Below are 17,941 nucleotides of genomic sequence, written 5' to 3' on the forward strand. Positions count from 1 at the left end.
TCTTCCAAAGGGCTAGAACAGACATGATGGGCTGAATGGTCTCCTCCTGTGCTGTGGTGATGATGTGTTACAGTTCACTCAGGGTGTTCGAGTTGCTGTGGCAACAGCACTTTTACAGGCATGTTGCAGTCTGGAGATATGAACAGTGATGGTGGATTCTCCAATACTCTTTCCAACATGGCTGACCAGGAATCTCTCCCACTCTTGCTGGCTGTCATTGGCAGTGTTTGAAGGATTTTGCAGATTGGTACTCAACCTGTTTGACCTTACTATCAATATACCTTCCTTGGCCATCAAGTCCTGGGGTGGGACTCGAACCCAGAGCTTCTGGGTCAGAGGCGACACTACCCACTGCGCCACACGACCTCCCTAGGATAGGTGACCAAAAGCTTGGTCAAAAGAGTAAGTTTGAAGGAATGTCATAAAGGAGAAGGATGTGGTCAAGGGTAACAGAGGGAACTGTAACTAGCCTGAGCAATCCAGAGGTGAACATTCTCTGCTTTCTGATCTTTGCTCTGACCTGCAAGCGTATGTGTTCACACGGGGCCAGGAAAGGGTTTGTGTGCGATGCACCCACAGTCGAATAACTCACACTGACTGTTCACAGGTGTTATGGCAGCCAGTGGAAGGTTGTCACCTCCAAGGTTGAAAATGCCAGAGGAGAGGAGGTAAAGGTAAGGTGGTGGTGTGATAACACTTCCCTCAGGCTGTCTGAGTTGCCCTGGTAACAGTCACAATGCTGAATGTAAAATCTGGAGCAATGGATGGTGATGGCCAAGGTTCTTAGCGCTGCATGGTGAGACTAGGAATCTCTTCTACTTTTACCAGCTGCCATTGTGTGTTTGGAAGGATTCAGGGTGGCACGGTGGTTAGCACTGCTGCCTCACAGCGCCAGGGACCTGGGTTCGATTCCCAGCTCAGGTCACTGTCTGTGCGGAGTCTGCACATTCTCCCCGTGTCTGCGTGGGTTTCCTACAGGTGCTCCGGTTTCCTCCCACAGTCTGAAAGACGTGCTGGTTAGAGTGCATTGGCCGTGCTAAATTCTCCCTCAGTGTACCCAAACAGGCGCCAGAGTGTGGCGACTAAGGGATTTTCACAGTAACTTCATTGCAGTGTTAATGTAAGCCTACTTGAGACATGAATAACTAAACTTAAACTTAAAACTTGCAGGTTGATACTGAGCCTGTTTAATGTGTTATCTTCCCTGGCCACCAAATCCTGGTGTGGGACTCGAACTCAGAGCTTCTGGTTCAGAGGCAGGGACACTAACCCACTGCGCCACACAATGCCCCTCGCGTATGTGTACGGTTCTGTAATTGATGGAGTGTTCTGTTTGGATTCCATCACAGCCCCAAGGCTGCACCACATCATAAAATGTGAATAAAAAGGAGGGGTAATTGACGGGGAAGTTAGTACCTGTTGGCCACAATCCAGGGAAAGACACATTTCTGGTTTCCGTTGAGGATTTGCTCATTATTCTCCAGGAATCGCGTCTGATGCCCATAGGCCCGGATCACGGGCAAACCAGTCACCGTCTCACCAAAGTGCGAGTAGATTGGGGACCGGGTCACGGAGTCTAACCGGCGAAGCTGCCGCGATGTGACCACATAAAACACCTGTAGGAACAAGTGGATCATCCCGTCAATAACCTGAGGCAGAGCTTCACTGCTTTCCTCAACAGGAATCAAACAGCCACTGACTGGAACACTATGCTGCTCCTTCCAGGCTCAAATAACAACCCCCATCACACAACACAAAACTCCAAAATGACAAGAATTAAAGTTAAAGACACAAACATTCCTATTTAGCATCAAACTCTCAACTCCAAACCAGTTTCTCAGTACTGAATCATGGCAAACAAATTGAAGCTCCCTCTACACTGTCAGATTTCCACTCCATCTGACGAAGGAGCAGCGCTCCGAAAGCTAATGGCATTTGCAACCGAATACACCTGTTGGACTTTAACCTGGTGTTGTTAAAACTCTTACTGTGTTTACCCCAGTCCAACGCCGGCATCTCCACATCATGCCCATCAAACACTCCCAGGACAGTTATAGCACGGGGTTAGATACAGAATAAATCTCCCTCTACATTGTCCCCATCAAACACTCCCAGGACAGTTAAAGCACGGGGTTAGATACAGAATAAATCTCTCTCTATACTGTCTCCATCAAACACTCCCAGGAAAGGTACAGCACGGGGTTAGATACAGAATAAATCTCCCTCTACACTGTCTCCATCAAACACTCCCAGGACAGGTACAGCACGGGGTTAGATACAGAGTAAAGCTCCCTCTACACTGTCCCCATCAAACACTCCCAGGACAGGTACAGCAGAAGGGTAGCAATGGGCAGTGGTCGTGTTTTAGAATCACCCAGTATTTCCAGCACGGAAACAGATCATCCCTCGCAACTCAGGCCTCGTCCACCTGAAATACTCCATCTCATTCTGACAGCTTATTCTATTCCCGTCTCCTTTATGAGGTCACCCAGCTTCCAGTTTAATATATCAACACTATTCAACTCAAAAACTCTCTGTGGTAGGCAGTTCCACATTCTCACCACTCCTTGGTAACAAACCTTTTCCTGAATTCCCTGTTCAATTTATTAGTGACTTTCTCATATTTACCGCTCTTAGTTTTGGTCACCCTGCAAATAGAAATATCTTCGTCTGAATCTCATTCATAATCTTAAAGAGTTCAGTCTGGCCACCCCACTCCCAGCCGCCCCAGTCATTGCTGATTCCCAGCCTGTTCATCCTTTCCCCAATGACAGACCCTCTCAGTCCCGGCATCACCCTGAGTTGAGCTGTTTGAGCCAACATTACCTGTATGAAATAGTAAAGAATGGTGAGTGGTATTATCACGATGGTGAAAAAAGGTGTCGCCAAGCAGATGACAAACAATGTGCCGATCACACCAAAAAGACAGGACAGCATAGCCCGAAAGGACATTGGGATCGTCTCGTCAATGGTGTAAATATCCTGCACAGAGGAGAGAAGCAAAAGTCACAAATAAAATAAAAACTCTCCTTCTTCTGGGTTGGATTCTCTTGAATGAAGAACGTGAAGGGGCAATCGAATCGAGTGTTTCGGGTGAATTGGAATGTACAACCGGATTGGGTGCTTGAAGAAGATTCCATTTGAGATTTCAAAATGCAATGGACACATTGATACAGCGACTTGAATGTGGCAAAATATCCCAGGATGCTTCATGAGAGTGTTTACCAGACAAGACGTGACATCTGGCCCACATAAGAAGATATTAGGACAGATAGCCAAAATGTGGTCAAAGACATGGGCTTTAAAGATTACCTTAAAAGAGGAGGGGGGTGTAGAGCAGCAGCGAAGTTTAGAGAGGGAATTTCAAAGTTAAGTCAGATGAAAGCACTTTGAGTCCCCTGGGCAGCAGACACTCGGGAACACCACCACCTGGAAGTTCCCCTCCGAGCCACTCACCATCCTGACTTGGAAATATATCGTCGTTCCTTCACTGTCACTGGGTCAAAATCCTGGAACCCCCTCCCTAACAGCACTGTGAGTGTACCTACACCACACGGACTGCAGCGGTTCAAGAAGGCAGAGCACCACCTTCTCAAGGGATGAGCGGCACAGTGGCAAGCACTGCTGCCTCACAGCGCCAAGCACTGCTGCCTCACAGCGCCAGGGACTCAGGTTCAATTCCCGGCTTGGGTCACTGTCTGTGTGGAGTTTGCAGGTTCTTCCCGTGTCTGTGTGGGTTTCCTCCGGGTGCTCCAGTTTTCTCCCACAGTCCAAAAGCTTAGGTGCATTGGCCATGCCAAATTCTCCCTCAGTGTACCCGAATAGGCGCCAGAGTGTGGCGACTAGGGGATTTTCACCGCAATCTCATTGCAGTGTTAATGTAAGCCCACTTGTGACACTAATAAATAATACATAAATAAATATAAAATTAGGGATGGGGAACCAATTTAAAAAATAAGTTCACCTAGAGAGTATGTGAAATAATGAATCAATGCTGTTTAAGAAAGGGAATAGAAATGACCCTGGTAATTATAGACCGGTTAGTCTTACTTCGGTGGTTGGTAAATTGATGGAAAAGGTCCTTAGGGGTGGGATTTACGACCATTTAGAAAGATGCGGATTAATCCGGGATAGTCAGCACGGATTCGTGAAGGGCAAGTCGTGCCTCACAAATTTGATTGAATTTTTTGAGGAGGTAACTAAGTGTGTTGATGAAGGTAGGGCAGTTGATGTCATATACATGGATTTTAGTAAGGCGTTTGATAAGGTCCCCCATGGTCGGCTTATGATGAAAGTGAGGAGGTGTGGGATAGAGGGAAAGTTGGTCGATTGGATAGGTAACTGGCTATCTGATCGAAGACAGAGAGTGGTGGTGGATGGAAAATTTTCAGACTGGAGGCAGGTTGCTAGCGGAGTGCCGCAGGGATCAGTGCTTGGTCCTCTGCTCTTTGTGATTTTTATTAATGACTTAGAGGAGGGGGCTGAAGGGTGGATCAGTAAATTTGCTGATGACACCAAGATTGGTGGAGTAGTGGATGAGGTGGAGGGCTGTTGTAGGCTGCAAAGAGACATAGATAGGATGCAAAGCTGGGCTGAAAAATGGCAAATGGAGTTTAACCCTGATAAATGTGAGGTGATTCATTTTGGTCGGACTAATTTAAATGTGGATTACAGGGTCAAAGGTAGGGTTCTGATGACTGTGGAGGAACAGAGAGATCTTGGGGTCCATATCCACAGATCTCTAAAGGTTGCCACTCAAGTGGATAGAGCTGTGAAGAAGGCCTATAGTGTGTTAGCTTTTATTAACAGGGGGTTGGAGTTTAAGAGCTGTGGGGTTATGCTGCAACTGTACAGGACCTTGGTGAGACCACATTTGGAATATTGTGTGCAGTTCTGGTCACCTCACTATAAGAAGGATGTGGAAGCGCTGGAAAGAGTGCAGAGGAGATTTACCAGGATGCTGCCTGGTTTGGAGGGTAGGTCTTATGAGGAAAGGTTGAGGGAGCTAGGGCTGTTCTCTCTGGAGCGGAGGAGGCTGAGGGGAGACTTAATAGAGGTTTATAAAATGATGAAGGGGATAGATAGAGTGAACGTTCAAAGACTATTTCCTCGGGTGGATGGAGCTATTACAAGGGGGCATAACTATAGGGTTCATGGTGGGAGATATAGGAAGGATATCAGAGGTAGGTTCTTTACGCAGAGAGTGGTTGGGGTGTGGAATGGACTGCCTGCAGTGATAGTGGAGTCAGACACTTTAGGAACATTTAAGCGGTTATTGGATAGGCACATGGAGCACACCAGGATGATAGGGAGTGGGATAGCTTGATCTTGGTTTCAGATAAAGCTCGGCACAACATCGTGGGCCGAAGGGCCTGTTCTGTGCTGTACTGTTCTATGTTCTAATGCCCCCAGTCTTCACTATCCAATTAGCTGCTGGAAGGACAGGTTAAGTGGGTATTTGAAGGGCAGTGGATGATGAGTCCAATATCATCTTTAAATGATGCCTTTAATCAAACTCAGCACTGGTCAAACGTGCAGCCCTGGGTCGGCCTGTTTAGTCAGCAGAGCTGTAACGGAGTTATCGGAGGCTCACGAATGGGAAATCCTACCTTGGAGAATCTGTTGACGATTCTTCCCGTCGGTGTGGTATCGAAGAACAGCATGGGAACGTGGAGGATGTTCTGCAGCAAGCGGAAATGCAAGTCTCTGGAAGCGGCAATTGTCCCTCTTGTTATCAGGACGGCTCCAAGGAACACGAAGATAGCTGGGGTAAACGGGAAAACGACAAGCGGGTCTATCATCATCATTTCCTTCCTCTGACCACCACAGGGACAGGAGGAGAATATTCAGCCCCTCAAACCCGTTCTGCCAATCAATAGATCACGGCTGATCTGTATCTTGACTCCTTCTCCCTGCCTTAATATCCTTCCCAATAAAAACCTAACAAACTCAGAATCATACAATCCCTATGGTGCAGAAGCAGGCCATTCAGCCCATCGAGTCTGCACCGACCACATTGCCACCCAGACCCTAGCCCCATAAACCCACTTATCTACCCTGCTAACCCCCCTGACACTAAGGGGCAATTTAACATGGCCAATCAACCTAACCCACTCATCTTTGGACTGTGGGAGGAAACCAGAGCACCCGGAGGAAACCCACGCAGACACGGGGAGAACTCAAAACTCCACACAGACAATGACCCAAGGCCAGAATCGAACCTGGGCCCCTGGCACTGTGAGGCAGCAGTGCTAACCATTGTTCAACCGTGCCGCCCTCAATCTCGATGTTGAAAACCTTTCCACTGAGCCCCATTCTCAGCTTCCTGGGGCGACAGTTCCAGATTCCTACTCCCCTTTATGTAAAGATGTGTTTACGGCCATTTGCCGGAATTTTACCACCTCACCCATCCGAGGCCAATGGAGAATGCCGTTCTTTGAGCCCTGATTCTGTGGTGGGCAAGGCGGCAAAACTCCGGCCATTATCTCTGACCAGCCAAGCTCTAATGTTAAGATTATACCCCTTGTTCTGGACTCCCGACCAGAGGAAATAGTTGTAATCACCTTAAACACCTCAATTTAATCATTTCTGAATCTTCTGTGCAGGAGAGAATACAAGCTTTGTCTATACAATGTGTTCTTAAAACAGGGAGAATCATTGTATGATTGGACAGTCAACCCAGGTTTATGACAGAGCGATAAATCTGTTTGAGTTTATTGAGATTCTAACTAGCCACTGTTGTAATGTAGAAACTGTGATACCCAATTGGCGGACAGCAAGATTCCACAAATAGCCCTGTTATAATGTCTGGATGGTCTGTTTTAGCGGTGGTAGTTGAGGGATGACTGTTGGCCCAGGATATGGGGAAAACTGGCCCATTTGGGCAGCACGGTGGCACAGTGGTTAGCATTGCTGTCTCACAGCGCCAGGGACCCGGGTCCAATTCTGGCCCCGGGTCACTGTCTGTGTGGAGTTCTCCCCACGTCTGCGTGGGTTTCCTCCGGGTGCTCTGGTTTCCTCCCACAGTCCAACGACGTGCAGGTTAGGTGGATTGGCCGTGCTAAATTGCCCCTTAGTGTCCCAAGATGTGTAGGTTAGGGGGATTGCCTTTGTAAATACGTGCGGTTACGGGGATAGGGCCTGGATGGGAATGTTGTGCAGACTCAATGGGCAAAATGGCCTCCTTCTAGGGATTCTATGGCTCTATGTTCATCTTCAAAAAAGTATCAAGGGATCTTTTATCCAAGTGGCAAGGTGAGATCACAATCTAACATCTCATCCAAAACACTGCACCTCCAACAGTGTGGCACTCCCTCAGTGCAGCACTCGTGTCAACCTGGATTCTGTGTTCATGGCTCTGGAGTTGGGCTTGAACCCACAATTCTCTGAGTCAGAGGCAGGAATGTTACCCATTGAGGCTTGGTCTATCAATCAGAAAGTTCCAGATCAATTTCTCAAGAAGGAAGATAAAAAAAATCAGGGCTTTCGGTCTCCTGAATTAAATAAATACCGAGGAGATTTTATAGTGTACACAAGGAGTAATTGTTGCTGGCAGGAGGATTGGCAATCAGAGGACACAGATTTATGAGAATTAACACACAAAAACAGAGAGGAGAGGAGGAGAATGGTGTTTTTACACAGAGACATGTTGTGATCTGAGACAGGGGAGGTACGAGATAGCTCTTTCAAAGAACACACACATCACAAATAGGTCCAATACTGGGGAGGCGATGGCCTAGTGGTATTATCGCTAGACTATTAATCCAGAAACTCAGCTAATGTTCTGGGGACCCGGGTTCGAATCCCGCCATGGCAGATGGTGGAATTTGAATTCAATAAAAAATATCTGGAATTAAGAATCTACCGATGACCATGAAACCATTGTCAATTGTCGGAAAAACCCATCTGGTTCACTTGTGCCCTTTAGGGAAGGAAATCTGCCGTCCTTGCCCAGTCTGGCCTACATGTGACTCCAGATCCACAGCAATGTGGTTGACTCTTAACTGCCCTCAGGCAACTAGGGATGGGCAATAAATACTGGCCAGCTAGCGACAACCAAAGCGACAAATGAATGAATGAAAAATAGCTCTGGCTATCCCGAATGGTTCTCGGATATCAGAGTCTTATGTAGCAGAGAACGAGATTGACAAGTAGGGTGATGGTGACCAGTGAGCAGTATCTTCTGCTACTCACTCGCCCTGGTGTTGAACCGAGAGGCACCCACCTTGAGCGACGCCCAGAGCACCGAATATGCCAATCCGCTTGTCCCGCTCAGAGGATGGATAGGTGGTGTTGACATAATAGCTGGCATCATTGGTCCAGTCACTGAGCCAGAGGTTCTGGCCAATGGTGGCCACATTCTGGGCGATGTACTGCAGTATTATCAGCAGGGAGTACAGCCAGCCAATCGCACGTAGATACTTCCAGTAAACAGAGTACTTCACCTGTCAATCATAAAAAACCAACCAATAGATTAGTACACCTGACTGGGATAAGACAGTCACATGTCATGTAACTTTATCCTTTGGCCTCAAGGGTCTTAGGATCCTCAAAGTCAGATCTTTGGACAATCTCAGAGTGCAGTTACTCAGTACACTCCAGACTGAGATCAGCAGATTTGTGGTTACGAAGAGAATCAAGGGATTTGGGAATCTGGTGGGAAAGTGGCATTGAGAGAGGGCCAGCCATGATTTTACTGAGGGGCTGAATGGCCTACATCAGCCTCTAATTCTTATAAGACCGTAGACCATAAGAAATAGGAATAGATGTAGGCCGCTCGGCCCCTCAGGCCTGTTCCCCCATTCAATAGGATGATGGCTGATCCGACATTCCTCACGTCCACTTTGCTGCCCTCTCCCCGCAACCCTCGATTCCCTCACTGATCAAAAATCTATCTCAGCCTTAAATATACACGAGGACTCTGCCCCCACAGCTCTCTGTGGCAACGAGTTCCAAAGACTCTCCACCCTCTGAGAGAAGAAATTCTTCCTCATTTCAGTCTTAAATTAGCGCCCTTTTATTCTGAGACTTTGCCCTCTGGTCCTAGACTTCCCCATGAGGGGAAACATCCTCTCAGCATTTACCCTGTCGAGCCCCTTAAGAATCCTGTTTCAGTGAGATCACCTCTCATTCTTCTCAATTCCAATGAGTAGAGTCCCAACCTGTTTAACCGTTCCTCATAAGAAACTCCCTCCATACCAGGGATCATCCAGTGAACCTTCTCTGAACTGCCTCCAATAAAATAATATCTTTCCTTAATTAAGGGGATCAAAACTGCTCACAGTTCTCCAGATGTGGTCTCTCCAGTACCTTGTACAGTTGCAGCAAGGCTTCCTGACTCTTATACCAACCCCCTACTGATGACCATGAAACAATTGTCAGAAAAACCCATCTGGTTCACTAATGTCCTTTAGGGAAGGAAATCTTCCATCCTTACCTGGTCTGGCCTACATGTGATTCCAGAGCCACAGCAATGTGGTTGACTCTCAATTGCCCTCGGACAACTAGGGATGGGCAATAAATGCTGGCCAACCAGCGACGCCCATGTCCCACAAATGAATATTTTTTAAAAATTAGCCAAGGCATAGATCTAAGAGCAGGGAGGTTATGATGGAGCTGTATAAAATGCTCGTTATGCCACAGCTAGAGCACTGTGTGCAGTTCTGGTCACCACACTACGGGAAGGATGTGACTGCACTAGAGAGGGTGCAGAGGAGATTCACCAGGATGTTGCCTGGACCAGAATCTTTCAATTATGATGAGAAGCTGAGTAGTCTCGGGTTGTTTTCCTTAGAGCAGAGAAGGCTGAGGGGAAACCTCATTGGGGTGTACAAAATTATGAGGGATATAGAGAGGGCAGATAGGAAGTAATTTTTCCAATAAGTAGAGGGGTCAATAACCAGGGGGCACGGATTTAAGATAAACAGCAGGAGATTTCTGAAATAAAGGCCAATATTCCATTCCCCTTCCTGATTACCTGCTGTACCTGCGTGCTAGCTTTCTGTGTTTTGTGTACAAGACCCCCCCAGTCCCTTTGTGTTGCAGCTTTCTGCAGTTTTTCTCCATTTAAAGAATACACTGTTCTTTTGTTCTCCCTTCCAAAATGGACAACTTGACATTTTCCTGAATGTTACATCATTTGCCAATGTTTTGCTCACGTACCTGACCTATCACTGTCTCTTTGTAAACTATTTGTATGCCTCTCACAACTTGCCTTTCCACCTATTTTTGTGTCGTCTGAAGATTTGGCTACAGTACATTCGCTTCCTTCCTCCAAGTCATTCATATATATTGTAAACAGTTGCGATCCCAGCACTGATCCCTGTGGAATCCCATGGGTTACAGGCCACCAACCTGAAAAATAACCCCTTATCCCCACTTGCTGTTTCCTGCCATTAGCCAATTCTCGATCCGTGCCAATATACCACCAACACCATGGGCTCTTATCTTATGACTTACCTTTTTGGCGAACACCTTCTGAAGTCCAAATACAAACACATCTACTGCTTCCCCTCTATCTATTCTGGTTGAGACTTCCTCGAAAAACTATAATAATTGGTCAGACACGATTTCCCTTTCATGAAGCCATGCTGATTCTGCTTGTTAAGGTTATAATTTATCACATGTGCTGCTATCACTTCCTGAAAAATTGATTTTTCCACAACAGATGTTAGGCTAGTTGACCTATAGTTATCTGGTCTTTGCTTCCCTCCCTTTTTGAATAAGGGTGTCATATTGGCAGTTTTCCAATCCTCCAGTACTTCTCCAGAATTTAAGGATTTTTGGAAAATTACAACCAATGCATGCACTATCTCTGTAGCTGTTTCTTTTAGGATCCAAGGATGTGAGCCATCAGGGCCAGGGGACATATCTGCCTTTAGCCCCATTCACTGGTCTAATATGGGCAGCACGGTGACAGTGGTTAGCACTGCTGCCTCTCAGCGCCAGGGGCCCGGGTTCCATTCCTGGCTTGGGTTACTGTCTGTGTGGAGTTTGCAAGTTCGCCCCGTGTCTGCGTGGGTTTCCTCCGGGTGCTCTGGTTTCCTCCCACAGTCTGAAAGACGTGCTGGTTAGGGTGCATTGGCCATGCTAAATTCTCCCTCAGTGACCTGAACAGGTGCCGGAGTGTGGCGACTAGGGGATTTTCACAGTAACTTCACTGCAGTGTTAATGTAAGCCTACTTGTGACACTAAGAAATAAACTTAAACTTCTGTAGTGATGGTACTTCATTCCTCCCCGAATGTTTCTATGGAAACTAGATTACAAACCCAGTAAACAGTGTGTTTCTCACCCCTCTGATTTTCTAATTGTTCTCCTTTCCAAAGATAACTCTTTGTTGGCCGACAATTCTATAGATCCCAATGCCCCCCAGCTCATAGAACCTGCAGCAAAGAAAGAGGCCATTCAGTCCATTGTGCCGATGCTGGTCCTGGGCCTTCAGCTGGATAGAACTACTCCAATTCCATGTTGCTACCTTTGTCAAGATGGCGCCGGAGTGAGGCCACTTCCTGCGAGCTGTCCCTTCAAATTCAATCTTTTACTCTCGTTCTATACTCTTAAAACTGAACTCTAACTCTTAAACTCTCTAATAATGCTCTTCTTACACTATATTCCGCACCCTCTCCTTTCCTTCTCCCCTATGTACTCTATGAACGGTATGTTTTGTCTGTGTCGCATGCGAGAAACAATACTTTTCACTATATCCCAATACATTGAATCATAGAATCCCTACAGTGCAGAAGGAGGCCATTCGGCCCATTGAGTCTGCACCGACCACAATCCCACCCAGGCCCTATCCCCATAGACCCATGCATTTACCCTAGCTAGTCCCCCCTGACACTAAGGGGCAATTTAGCATGGCCAATCCACCTAACCCGCACATCTTTGGACTGTGGGAGGAAACCGGAGCACCCAGAGGAAACCCACGCAGACACGGGGAGAATGTGCAAACACCACACAGACAGTGACCCAAGCCAGGAATCAAACCCGGGTCCTTGGCGCTGTGGGGCAGCAGTGCTAACCACCATGCTACCCCAACATGTGACAACAATAAATCAAATCAAATCTCCACCTCTTTTTATATTTTCCCTTTTCAAATACTTACTAATGAAGGGAGGAACTTATTAAATTCTCTTTAAAAATGAAATCATGTTCACCTCAACAGCCAGAAGAGTTACGATAGTGTATACTGTTTCCTGAACCAATATTTATTCTGTGACAAGCGTCTCCAATGCTGATGATCTGCTGCCTCACAGCGCCAGGGACCTGGGTTCAATTCCCGGCTTGAGTCACTGTCTGTGTGGAGTTTGCACATTCTCCCCGTGTCTGCGTGGGTTTCCTCCGGGTGCTCCGGTTTCCTCCCACGCTCCAAAGATGTGCATGTTAGGTGGATTGGCCATGCTAAATTGCCCCTAGTGTCAGGGGAATTAGCAAGGTAAATATGTGGGGTTACGGGGATAGGGTGGGAATATTGTCAGTGCAGGCTTGATGGGCTGAATGGCCTCTTTCTGTACTGTAGGGATTCTATGAAATCTACTAATCCTCCATTTTACTAACTCTTGACTCCGTACGGGTCCAGTTATCCAATCATTAACATGCAATCCTCCACCATTTTCCCTCTCAAAACCTTTCACACCCGATCCTATTTACCCTTTAGGTGTCAGCCAGAAGATTGAGGCCAGGTTGTACAATCCTACCCTGGAGGGACAGGGTTAACTGTACAATCGCAGTACAACAATGTAGAATAAGGAATACACCACACTTCCTCACACTGCCTCCAACTGTTCCTTCAGGATTTCTAACCTGTAATTATTGGCCAAGGACTTTCTAGATAGTAGCCTGATTGACTCAACTCATTTCAATACGGAACCAGTCACTCTACATTCCTGTGTCTGATTTTACCTTTCACACATAAACACTGCACGGAGGTATATAGAGTCGGCATCATTTTAAAATCAGCGGAGGCGGTTGGGTGTGAGCTGAACTGAGGCTAAAGAATGCTTCGTCTCGAATCGCCCACTCCTGGCTTCATTTCACTCTTACCTCCACATAACAAAACCAGTGAAGTTTTGGGCTGTCTGAATAAGGTTAATAAAGCTCCAGGGTTTAGGGTTTGATAAATACAGGCACCGAGTACAAAGCAAGGAAGCTATGATGAAGCTTTACAAAACACTGGCTCAATCTCAATTGGAGCATTGCATCTAAACATCTCAACTCCACGAGCGCCGTTCCGGAGCCGAGCGCCGTTCCGGAGCGCAGCGCCGTTCCGGAGCCCAGCGCCGTTCCGGAGCCGAGTGCCGTTCCGGAGCGCAGCGCCATTCTGGAGTGCAGCGCCATTCTGGAACTCAGCATCGTTCCAGAGCGCAGCGCCGTTCCGGAGCGCAGCGCCGTTCCAGAGCGCAGCGCCATTCTGGAGTGCAGCGCCATTCTGGAACCCAGCATCGTTCCAGAACGCAGCGCCGTTCCGGAGCGCAGCGCCATTCCGGAGCGCAGCGCCATTCCGGAGCGCAGCGCCATTCTGGAGCGCAGCGCCGTTCCGGAGCGCAGCGCAGCGCCGTTCCAGAGCACAGCGCTGTTCCGGAGCGCAGCGCCGTTCCGGAGCCCAGCGCCGTTCCGGAGCCGAGTGCCGTTCCGGAGCGCAGCGCCGTTCCGGAACCCAGCGCCGTTCCGGAGCGCAGCGCCGTTCCAGAGCGCAGCGCCATTCTGGAGTGCAGCGCCATTCTGGAACTCAGCATCGTTCCAGAGCGCAGCGCCGTTCCGGAGCGCAGCACCGTTCCAGAGCGCAGCGCCATTCTGGAGTGTAGCGCCATTCTGGAACCCAGCATCGTTCCAGAACGCAGCGCCGTTCCGGAGCGCAGCGCCGTTCCGGAGCGCAGCACCGTTCCGGAGCGCAGCGCCGTTCCGGAGCGCAGCGCCATTCCGGAGCGCAGCGCCATTCCGGAGCGCAGCGCCATTCCGGAGCGCAGCGCCGTTCCGGAGCGCAGCGCCGTTCCGGAGCGCAGCGCCGTTCCGGAGCGCAGCGCCGTTCCGGAGCGCAGCGCCGTTCCGGAGCGCAGCGCCATTCTGGAGCCCAGCATCGTTCCGGAGCCGAGCGCCATTCCGGAGGCCAGCGCCGTTCTGGAGCCCAGCGTCATTCCGGAGCCGAGCGCCGTTCTGGAGCCGAGCGCCGTTCTGGAGCGCAGCATCATTCCGGAGCCGAGCGCCGTTCTGGAGCGCAGCATCGTTCCGGAGCCCAGCGCCGTTCTGGAGCCCAGCGCCGTTCCGGAGCCCAGCGCCGTTCCGGAGCCCAGCGCCGTTCCGGAGCCCAGCGCCGTTCCGGAGCCCAGCGCCGTTCCGGAGCCCAGCGCCGTTCCGGAGCCCAGCGCCGTTCTGGAGCCCAGCGCCGTTCCGGAGCCCAGCGCCGTTCTGGAGCCCACCATCGTTCCGGAGCCGAGCGCCGTTCTGGAGCCCAGCATCGTTCTGGAGCCCAGCGCCGTTCCGGAGCCCAGCGCCGTTCTGGAGCCCACCATCGTTCTGGAGCCGAGCGCCGTTCTGGAGCCCAGCATCGTTCTGGAGCCGAGCGCCGTTCTGGAGCGCAGCGCCGTTCCGGAGCCCAGCGCCGTTCTGGAGCCCAGCATCGTTCCGGAGCCGAGCGCCGTTCTGGAGCCCAGCATCGTTCCGGAGCCGAGCGCCGTTCTGGAGCCCAGCATCGTTCCGGAGCCGAGCGCCGTTCTGGAGCCCAGCATCATTCCGGAGCCGAGCACCGTTCTGGAGCCCAGTGTCATTCCGGAGTGCAGCGCCGTTCCGGAGCCGAGCACCGTTCTGGAGCCCAGTGTCATTCCGGAGCGCAGCGCCGTTCCGGAGCCGAGCGCCGTTCCGGAGCGCAGCGCCATTCCGGATTGGAGCACCATTCAGCGAGGTAAGTAAGACGGATTTACAGCCCTCTGTGTAATGCAGAAGCCAAAATGTGAATCTCACCAATGAGGTGGGGGGGGGGGGGGGGGGAGGGGGGGAGGTATAGTTCCACCTATGAAGCCGGCTGCTGACCTCTAGTGGTGCCATTGCGCAGGTGCCCCTATCTCCCAGTATACTGTGTACTGGGAGATCTATCATTCTGTCCACAAACATCGTCTCCCCCCCCCGGCCGATTACCACCCCCCAACTCTCCTGATCGCCGCCCCGGCCAATCGATTGACCTGGCTAGCCGGTAAGATCGCACCCATTGAGTCTTTGATCTCCTGTTCTATTCAACAAGCAGATCTTCCAATCGCCTCATGGCCCATTCACCAGTTTGGGTAAGATTGGGAACCCACCATGTGGCAGATCCCCGAATAACACAACCTTAAACACTGTGAACTGCACCGATAATCTGAAACAATCAGCAAGCTCGTTGTAATAAGTCCTCGGAGGCAGAAATCCCTTCACCATAATCCCTTTATTTACAAGTCTGACCGCAGCATACAGAGTGCTTTCAGTTCGCAGCCTACACTCGGAGACCCAGAGGAACTGACACGCCTGCTGCAGTACAAAGCAAGAAGCTCCCTGATTGGCCCATCAAATTGGCCCTTAATCAGGGAGTTCATATTCTAATAGGCCCAGCTCAATTACCTGAGAACATAGAAATATAGAAGATAGGAGCAGGAGGAGGCCATTTGGCCCTTCCAGCCTGTTCCGCCATTCATCACGATCATGGCTGATCATCCAAATCAATTAAAGTCCTTACACTGGTAGCTTTAAACCAGCCTGCCAGAACCACTTTCTTTCAGTTTACACAACCTTCGACAACACCCATGTGCAGATGAGGCCTTACCTTCCCTGTTTCCACAGTCTCTTTCTCTATCAGTCTTTGACCTTTCACCCTCTCCACCGGTCCCTCCGTCTCCGATGCCAGGTCCTTGTTCTTCGTAGCTTTCTTCAGAGACACTCTCACGCTGCTTTTACTGAGGAAAAAACATGAATAACAGGTTAAATTGAAAACCTCCTTCTATTGAAACTTTTACTGGGTGGTTCTCTGATAGCTTGGCTGGTTTCATATCATTAAACTTGAACCAGTCCTTTTGGCTAAGATCGTGCATCTGATCGAGCCCAAGATGGGGCAATGCCTCACCTTGTCAGTTTGAATCTTGTTTGCCTCTCTTGTGGGGACCGTGAATTGGATTCAGTTGGAATTTAAATCTGTTTTTTTGAGCAAGCAAGGAATGGATTTGAGTTTGCCCGGTCCACCTGAGCATTGGCTTTTTATCTTTGAAGATGGAGTAATGTGACAATACTGTGCCTTTAAGGAATATATTTGTCATGTTCCTTGTGCAGGATCTGTTTTAGCAGCTTTGTTGTATTATCAGAGACGTTCTATCTCTAACTAGCATCTTGCATTGTTACTGCAGCAACATAATTGCTCCTAATTGTTAGAATGTTTGTTTTAATTTGAACTAATGTTGTTCTGTTGTTTTTTGAGTTCCCCTGAGGCTTTGAAGGGTAGAACTTGATTAGGTTGATTGACAGGCATGGTTATATGACTGGGTGGAGTTAGGCTTACACAAATAATTCAAGCTTAGTTGTTCTTTTAGATGCTGCTGGGAGTTGAGAGGGAGCAGTGACTCTCTTTTCCCCTCTCTGAAGTCTGGAACTAGGAGCTGCCAGAGATTTAGGTTTACGTGTGAGTATGTGTGTGAGTATGTGTGCGCGTGTGAGAGTGCGCGTGTGAGAGTGCGCGTGTGAGAGTGCGCGCGTGAGAGTGCGCGCGTGTGAGAGCGCGCGTGTGAGAGCGCGCGTGTGAGAGCGCGCGTGCGAGAGCGCGCGTGCGAGAGCGCGCGTGCGAGAGCGCGCGTGTGAGAGTGCGTGAGTGCGCGTGTGAGTGCGCGTGTGAGTGCGAGTGCGCGTGTCAGTGCGCGTGAGTGCGCGTGTGAGTGCGCGTGTGAGTGCCTGTGTGCATGAGTGCATGCGTGAGTGCATGCGTGAGTGCGTGTGAGCATGAGCATGAGTGTGAGTGTGCGCGCGCGAATGAGTTTATTTTTATGCCTCTGTGTATGCAAGCACCAATTATATCCGTGTGTTTGTCTGTGCATGGATTTGTGTATTTGCGCACATTTGTATACAGGCGGTGGGTGAGGGCAGAATATGTGTCGAGAAATGGCTATCAAAATTCATAAGCTGCCTCATACACGGCCACTTAGCCGAGGTACATTGGCCTGGATAAAAAGCAGAGAAAAGTCACAGCCAGTTCCTTGTTCACAGGCTCCGGGAGTGGAGATTTCAATTTCTGAGCTGTGAACCGGTGGATATTAACCTGCACTCAATTCAAGGAGCAACCCACACCGGTGAGTGTCTGATAGAGCATCATTCCTTTAGAAATCACAGAATGATACAGCACAGGAGGCCCTTCAGCCCATCCTACCTGTGCCGCAAGATTACCACTAATCCCTTCCACACAGCCTTGCAAAGTCTCTCTATCTCACTCAGTACCTCACTTTGATTAGAGTTCATCCTCTGGTCACGGCGCGGGCCGGGTCTGGTCCAGTCACGGTGCAGCACAGGGCCGGGTCTGGGTCGGGTCCGGTCGCGGCGCGGGGCCCGGTCACACCGAGGAGCCGGGTTTTATTGAATTTTACCTCCACTTCCTGTATCTGGCACGCTCGCTGTTCTCCCGTTTCAGAGTTAGAGTCACCGCATCATCTAGATGTTCATCTGCCTGTGGTTCCTGATCCTCGCCCGGTGCGAGGTCTTCCTCTGTCACCACACTGACTGAAAGCAGAGGAATATTGAAGGAAATGTCATTGGAAGCCACTCAGTCCACCAAATCCTGCCACACTCTGAGATCTCTGTCATTCTCCAATTAGTTTTACCATGTGTCACGTAGAGAGACTAGAGGCTGAAGCAGCCACACACAGGTTTAATACAGGTGTATTATACAGGTTTATGCAGGTCTATTAATACAGGCTTATACGGGTGTATTATACAGGTATA

At 49.4% G+C, this 17,941-nt stretch overlaps 1 protein-coding gene across 1 annotated transcript in view; it reads right to left on the bottom strand.

Moving 5' to 3' along the window:
- The window catches only part of abcc2 (ATP binding cassette subfamily C member 2), a 109,805-nt gene that overhangs the window by 18,684 nt on the left and 73,180 nt on the right, over nucleotides 1–17,941 (bottom strand). Inside the window, exons 20-25 of the mRNA XM_078223078.1 lie at nucleotides 17,587–17,719; nucleotides 15,789–15,918; nucleotides 8,225–8,444; nucleotides 5,610–5,764; nucleotides 2,827–2,982; nucleotides 1,417–1,616 (exon numbers count right to left, since the gene is read on the bottom strand). Coding sequence (XP_078079204.1) covers nucleotides 1,417–1,616; nucleotides 2,827–2,982; nucleotides 5,610–5,764; nucleotides 8,225–8,444; nucleotides 15,789–15,918; nucleotides 17,587–17,719 — 994 coding nt within the window. The remainder of the gene's footprint in view (nucleotides 1–1,416; nucleotides 1,617–2,826; nucleotides 2,983–5,609; nucleotides 5,765–8,224; nucleotides 8,445–15,788; nucleotides 15,919–17,586; nucleotides 17,720–17,941) is intronic.

The sequence above is a fragment of the Mustelus asterias genome, chromosome 11 (genome assembly GCF_964213995.1).
Source record: "Mustelus asterias chromosome 11, sMusAst1.hap1.1, whole genome shotgun sequence".
Taxonomy (NCBI): domain Eukaryota; kingdom Metazoa; phylum Chordata; class Chondrichthyes; order Carcharhiniformes; family Triakidae; genus Mustelus; species Mustelus asterias.